Source organism: Electrophorus electricus, chromosome 21 (assembly GCF_041902795.1).
Source record: "Electrophorus electricus isolate QZ-2024a chromosome 21, ASM4190279v1, whole genome shotgun sequence".
NCBI lineage: Eukaryota > Metazoa > Chordata > Actinopteri > Gymnotiformes > Gymnotidae > Electrophorus > Electrophorus electricus.
Genome location: NC_137517.1, coordinates 1,880,536 through 1,887,872, shown reverse-complemented (window position 1 = coordinate 1,887,872; position 7,337 = coordinate 1,880,536). Strand labels below are relative to the sequence as shown.

The 7,337-nt window shown below is 43.8% G+C and overlaps 1 protein-coding gene across 5 annotated transcripts; it reads right to left on the bottom strand.

The window, feature by feature from the left end:
- Positions 1-353: 353 nt before the first annotated feature.
- Positions 354-6,828, bottom strand: c23h1orf87 (chromosome 23 C1orf87 homolog). Of its 5 annotated transcripts, none has more exons than XM_081704280.1 (8): positions 6,653-6,828; positions 6,300-6,435; positions 5,965-6,061; positions 5,199-5,330; positions 4,709-4,951; positions 3,880-3,948; positions 3,377-3,470; positions 354-1,324 (listed from the first exon to the last, which is right to left on the bottom strand). In XM_081704280.1, exons 2-8 carry the CDS (start codon positions 6,389-6,391, stop codon positions 1,164-1,166), a joined length of 888 nt encoding a protein of 295 aa, XP_081560406.1. In that variant the 5' UTR covers positions 6,392-6,435; positions 6,653-6,828; the 3' UTR covers positions 354-1,163. The 5 variants fall into 5 exon arrangements, with proteins under 5 accessions (XP_081560406.1, XP_081560405.1, XP_081560409.1 ...); XM_081704279.1 differs by having other exon boundaries at positions 6,300-6,432; XM_081704283.1 differs by having other exon boundaries at positions 6,012-6,061; positions 6,300-6,432.
- Between the last annotated feature and the right edge of the window lie 509 nt (positions 6,829-7,337).

The following is a 7,337-nucleotide window of genomic DNA, read 5'->3' as shown; positions in this document are numbered from 1 at the left end:
TCTGTCCTGACAGGACCTGTGTAAATAACTAGAATATAGCATGTGAGTGTGACCTCTGTCCTGACAGGACCTGTGTAAATAACTAGAATATAGCATGAGTGTGACCTCTGTCCTGACAGGACCTGTGTAAATAACTAGAATATAGCATGTGTGTGACCTCTGTCCTGACAGGAGCTGTGTGGCAGTGTGGCAGGTGCAGCCACTCGAGGAGTGGTGCTCGCCATTGTATGACACTCGGGGGGGGGGGGGGGGGGGTTGTTCAGGTGGAAGGGAGGCAGGACATCTTTTCCATTTGGGCAGGAACTGATCCATGACATTGGGCTGAATCAACACTTCAGTCACACAAGTCTCCCTTCTTGGACCGGCCAGTTTATTCGATCAATTAATTCAGTTTTCGTGAGGCAATTTTTCATGCATATTTTCACGTCACTTGTAATGCGCTCTTTGTAATTTTACTCTTCTTTTATTTTCCTGTCCACTATGAATTAGGCATCACAGACACACACACACACACACACAAACCCACATGCAAAACAGATACTAACACACACACAAACACACATGCAAAATAGATACTAACACACACACAAACAGACAGGCAAGCTTCTTGAGCTTCATCATACTAAACATTATTTGAATATTTTTTGAGCCAAAGTTTTCCCTAGGCTCATTTTAAAACAAATATCACATCACAATATTCAAATTTTAATATGACTAGATCAGAATAATTTGTTTATTCACCAGCCCCATCAGGACAGACAAGCGGTCTAGAGTGTTCCATGCTCTCCCACTACCCAATCACATTACAGCGAGAGGTATGGAGTGTTCCACGCTCTCCCACCACCCAATCACATTACAGCGAACAGTCTGGAGTGTTCCACTCTATCCCACCACCCAATCACATTACAGCAAGAGGTCTGAAGCGTTCCATTCACTCCCACCACTCAATCAAATTACAGCGAACATTCTGGAGTGTGAATTTCCAACTAAATATTTCACCTAAATATTTCACATATCAGTAATGATAGTGCACTGAAATGATCTGACATTCTGACCACAAAGGACAGTTTTAGAGTCATTGCTTGAGGCTAAAGTCACCACTATCAGTTGAGGAAGCTGATCCCAGACCAGCTCCGTCCCTCACACTGTGAATCCAGGCCGGGTCATCTGTTCTTCAGAAGCAGAAGGGCGGTGGCCAGGTGAACTCTGCCCCCTAGCTGAGCCTTTCTGATGACCTCATTAACCCTGAGAGGACTCAGGCCCAGGTCGAAGGTCAGGTTATAGCTCTCAATCAGGCATTGGGCTTGCTCCTTTTCAATACATCCTAAAACAAGCGGCACGTTTTAGGATGACCTGTAAAAGGTGATATCCAGCCAGTGCGCTTTCTGACACATCAACAGAGCTGCCTGGAATTAGTCATCTGTGCGCTGCTTAAGCTCAAACAGCAAAGACAGTTTCAGGATGTCCCTGCATATCGCAGCCAGCCCAGAATCATATCCTAGCAAACTAAGTAAATAATAAATGAAGAAAAGGGTCATTTATTCCATTTGCACACCAAGGGACCAGTCATATGCACAGAATTTAGGAAGTGCTGTAACTCTTAGGTGATATTTTAGTGGAGTAACAGTAAAGGCTTTTCACATCATGAAGGGATCTCTTACTGTACTGTATAGTATTTACCACACTCTCACTATACTTTACAGTATGAGTGTTTACCACACTTTCACTATACATTACAGTATGGCTGTTTACCAAAATCTCACTATACTTTACAGTATGGCTGTTTACCACACTTTCACTATACTTTCCAGAATGGTGTGTACCACTCTCGCACAATACTTTACAGTACTTGTGTGTACCACTCTCTCACTATACAGTATTTGTGTTTACCACACTCTCAGTGTACTGTACAGTATTTGTGTTTACCACACTCTCATTGTATTGTATAGTATGGTGTGTACCACACTCCCACTATACTTTACAGTATTTGTGTGTACCACACTCTCACTATACTTTACAGTATGGTGTGTACCACACTCTCACTATACTTTACAGTATGGTGTGTATGACTCTCTCACTGTACTTTACAGTATTTGGGTTTACCACACTCAGTCTATTGTACATTATGGTGTTTACCACACTCTCATTGTACTGTACAGTATGGGTGTTTACCACACTCTCACTATGCTCCAAAGTATGGTTTTTACCACACTCCCACTATACTTTACAGTATGGTGTTTACCAAACTCTCACTATACTTTACAGTATGGTGTGTATCACTCTCTCACTATACAGTATTTGTGTTTACCATACTCTCGGTGTACTGTACAGTATAGGTGTTTACCACACTCACTATACTTTACAGTATGGGTGTTTACCGCATTCTCACTGTACAGTATGGTGTTTACCAAACTCTCATTGTACTGTACAGTATGGTGTGTACCACACTCCCACTATACTTTACAGTATGATATTTATCACTCTCACTATACAGTATGGGTGTTTACCACACTCTCACCGCACTCTCACTGTACAGTATGGTGTTTACCACACTCATTGTACTGTACAGTTTGGGTGTTTACCACACTCTCACTGTACTGTACAGTTTGGGTGTTTACCACACTCTCACTGTACTGTACAGTAGGTTTGTTTACCACACTCTCACTATATTTTACAGTATGGTGTTTGCCACACTCTCAATATACTCTATAGTATGGGTGTTTACCATACTCTCTCTATACTATACAGTATGGGTGTTTACCACACGCTCACTATATTTTACAGTATGGTGTTTACCACAGTCTCACTGTACTGTACAGTTTGGGTGTTTACCACACTATCACTGTACTGTACAGTTTGGGTGTTTACCACACTCTCACAATACTATACAGTATGGGTGTTTTCCACACTATCACTGTACTGTACAGTTTGGGTGTTTACCACACTCTCACTATACTATACAGTATGGGTGTTTTCCACACTATCACTGTACTGTACAGTTTGGGTGTTTACCACACTATCACTGTACTGTACAGTTTGGGTGTTTACCATACTCTCACTATACTATACAGTATGGGTGTTTTCCACACTATCACTGTACTGTACAGTTTGGGTGTTTACCAAACTCTCACTATACTATACAGTATGGTGCTTTCCACAATCTCACTGTACTGTACAATTTGGGTGTTTACTACACTTTCTGAGCTTATTCTGAGGTAGCCAAGACTTGGCTATCTGGCTGATTTTTGGACTAGGACTTAAAATATCCTGAAAAAGCATATAAAACCCTTCATCTAAAACCCTGCATCTTGCATTGAAAACCTTTTCTTTGATCTGTTTGGGGACCACATACCAGAGTTATGGTCTCACCCCTTACCTGTATTCCGGCTGTCACACATATGCAAGGCGCTTTCCAGTTTCTGGAACCTTTGAGGCCAAGTCTCTGTTTCACTGGGGGCCACATAGATCTCCTAAGAGGGGGGGCAGGGGGCAGTGATACAGAGCATCAGGGATCAGCCTCCCTGAAGCGCCAGATGGCCACAGTCCAGCACAGCTTTAAGTGTTTTTCCTGCGTTAACACACCTCGTTCACAGCTTTAAGTGTTTTTTCCGGTGTTAACACACCTTGTTCATCTCATCATTTAAGTAGAATCAGGGGTATTTTTTTCTTTTCTTTTCACCATAAAACATGTTGGCAAAACTCATATTAATTATCTTCTACAAGCCACTTCCAAGTTGCCTTCAATGGAATTCAGAACCACATGTGCTTGCACAAGTTAATGTTTGCAAGTCATGCGCTAATCAAGTATCAAAATGTATTTGCCCTTCGATTAAATCATGTGAGGTTATCTGATGACCTGATATCAAGTGGGTGACCTACCTCAATGCTCTGAGCCACCTGACCTGGAAGCAGACTCTGTATAAACTGCAGCAATTTCTCGTACAGCACCTGCGGGGTGAGATGCTAGGGGATAAGTGTGGACTTCAGCCATAAGTTTGGACATCATCCAAGATGCTAGGAGATAAATGTGGACTTCATCTAAGACACTAGTGTATAAGTGTGGACTTTATCTAAGACGCTAGTGGATAAGTGTGGACTTCATCTAAGACGCTAGTGGATAAGTGTGGACTTCATCTAAGACGCTAGTGGATAAGTGTGGACTTCATCTAAGACGCTAGTGGATAAGTGTGGACTTCATCTAAGACGCTAGTGGATAAGTGTGGACTTCATCTAAGACGCTAGTGAATAAGTGTGGACTTCATCTAAGACACTAGTGAATAAGTGTGGACTTCAGCCGTAAGCGTGGATATCCATGCCATCTGCTGGTTGACCCTAAATCATGCCCAAGTATCTACTCTCTCGCCTCTCCACCCTGGAGTATAACACAGGTGGACTGCCACAAGCCGTTGTATCTTTTTCACCGATACCTTGCACACACACAGTGCATAGCACTGTGCAACGCAGTCTCTGTTTCTTCATAACAATATAAATAACACATGACTGTGATATGTGAAAGGTGACATATTGATATTTGCGTTGCAAGCGGCATTGCAGAGATATCACTGCATAAATGGAGCCTTCTTGCTTTGTAGGGTTGAGCTTAAGTGTAGTGCGAGATGCTGAGAAGTGGAGAGCTCTGAGTGTCCAGCAGAGGGAGCTAGTGTGCGGGCAAGACTCGCAGCTGAACAGGTGTAGCACTGCTGCATACCTGCTCTGGGTGCGCCGAGCAGGAAAAGGTGTGCAGGAGAGAGGCCATCGTGGGCAGCTTGAGAGGCACCTGTCGTCTGAGGAACAAGTACGTCAGCTCTGATTGGTGGATGGTGCCCATGTGGGAGGGGTCAAGAGGTGCGAATTCTTCGTCTATGTTTTCTAATGTGTGGGGCTTCCAGCCCTTCAGCTCCGCTGATGCCTGTAAGATGAGCCAGTCCTCCACACGGACATCCTGACCTTCCTGAAAAAGTGAATCATTTCATGTCATAGGAACTACGATATGAATCATAGGAACTATGGAGAGACTGATTCATACAGAGAATAATTTAAAAGAAATATATCATTTAAGACATGTAAATGTGAAGTTTCCTCATGGTTCACTGTTCTGGTACATTAACTGCAGGTTAGGGAAACTGAATCTATGAAACACTTTGAAGTGGTCAGCATGATAAAAGAGGAGGGGAACGGTGTGAGGAGACTGCACAAACCTGGAGCTCCCGCCCTGTGACCTGCGGCTGGGGCTGCACTGCTTTAGTGTAGTTACCAGCTGGACTCCTGCGGTGACGGTAGGACTGGGAGCCATCTCCACTGGGAGCAGTTACGCACAGTCTGTCTGGGACCTGCAGGAGGAAGCAAAGTGTGTTCCAGTTTTCTCAGTGCTGCATACGAAAGACTCGAAGGTGTGTCCTGCTTCTCGCCAGCGCAGGGCAGAGAGCAGGACACACTTGGCTGGTGCTACCGTGGAGAGCTCCTGCAGTATTAAAAGGTGTTCTTTTTGCTTGCTGGTGTCAATACTGCTCAAATGTATTTTGAACTGTTTTTGTTTTCCTTTCTTTCTCTCTTATTAAAACACTTCTTGGCTATTTGAAAGGGTTACAGAAAAGCAGCAGCCAGTTAAGTATCTGAGCGGCCCGAGTGCTACGTTTATTCAGCATTTCAGCTCCACATGGGGACAGCCGTCGGTGCTGTTTCAAGACCATGGACAGTGTCCCAGTGCTGTTTCCAAGGTCAGGAGAACTCTAGAACTGGAAATGTCAAGCATGTGTCACACTGGGTTTTCCGCTTCATCCTACCAAGATGTAAAAATACGTAAAACATCGACACACTAACAATACTAATTATAAATATATAGCACTTTGCTTGCACAGCTGATCAAGGGCCTCTGTCCAAAACATTGTTTCTCTCCGGTGCAAATTGTCACATTAATTTCGCGTACAAAAACACACTAACCGACAGCTTAGCGCGCGTGAATACCTGTACACCGGCGCCCTGCGCGTGGTCGCCGGGTTTCGGCAGCGCACCTTCAGTCCTATGAAGAGGTGCCGCATTCTGTCCAACAGCAGCCTGAATTCTGAAAAGCGCAACCAGACTTTTACTGTAGCGACCGACACTGCAGACATTGTCCGGCACATGTTTTCCTGTCCAGTATGGATTCTTTCATATGTATATATTATAAGTAATTATATTATTATTCAACATAAAATTTCTGCAAAACTCTAGAATATTCTAACAATAACTTGAAAACAAACATCCATGAAGGAAACTTATTGCACTGTAGGCCTAGTGTACAACTACAAACACACACATGCCTGTTCGGATCAATGAAGTGTTTAATTTGTTTTCCGCCAACAATCTTCACGACCATGTGAGGCATAGCGCTCCTCCCTGCAGAACGGCTCATATCCGTCACGCTGGCGCGGGCCGCGTGCAAGCAAGGATTCCCTGCTAACAGAAAGAGCGGCATCGCGCGCAGAGGTGCACTGTTTTGTGCGCCTGGCTAATGGCAGAGTAGGCCGTATAATATCCGAAATCATCTTAATCTGAGTAGAACAGTTATTTTTGCAGCAAAACGAAAGAAAGCGTAATACAGCTTCTGAATGGCGGTAATAAATGTTCAGGGTATTCAGAAGGGAGAGAAAACTGCCCAAGACTAATTACTCACCTCTCCGTTAGCGCCGAATTTTCACGCTTCACGCGCAACAGTTGGCCTATTCAAAGCTCAGATTCATGAATATTATATAATGCTTCTGCAGTGAAACGAAGAGACCGCTCCGCAAAGCTAAGCGGTCTGCAGTGTCTGCAGACCGCAAAGCTGAGCGCGCCCCGTGCGTCCCCGCAGGTGTTCCCCGGGTCACCATGGTTACCTGTACCGCCCTTCCCCGCGTGCTTAGATTGAAAAGACTGCTCGAAGTGCACGTGTGAAGCTAGAAGCTAGCGAGAAGTACCGATAGTTACTGCAAACATCAAACGGCTTTAATAATACAGGATTGAATCAGATTTAATATAGGATTGAATAAGATTACCGTGAGCAGTCCGGTTCAGGTGGATTCGAAATAAATTGCATTCCCACTCAGACCTTGGAGAAATTGGGAAAATGGCATTACTGCCTTGGTCCAGGCTTGATCTGGTTAAGAAGTGCGACTGAGACCCTGTTACTAATTTACATAAGGAAAATTTCAGATTGTTAAAGCAACCAGTCCTTTTTAAAATATCTAAATCAGGTGAATAAGATGTGTTTAAGAGAAATTATGTGCAATCAAAACAATTGCTCTGTATTTTAAATGCTTGTTTTACCAAACTGGTCAAAACAGCTATAGCCTACTGATGCAAACAAGGCAGAACTCAGT

Coding starts and splice junctions, on each gene's coding strand:
- c23h1orf87 (XM_081704278.1), bottom strand. CDS start 6,454: ATGCCGCTCTTTCTGTTAGCAGGGAATCCTTGCTTGCACGCGGCCCGC. Junction 5,331..5,964: donor CGCAGGGCGCCGGTGTACAG/GTATTCACGCGC, acceptor TTCCTCCTGCAG/GTCCCAGACAGACTGTGCGT. Junction 4,952..5,198: donor TCACAGGGCGGGAGCTCCAG/GTTTGTGCAGTC, acceptor TCACTTTTTCAG/GAAGGTCAGGATGTCCGTGT.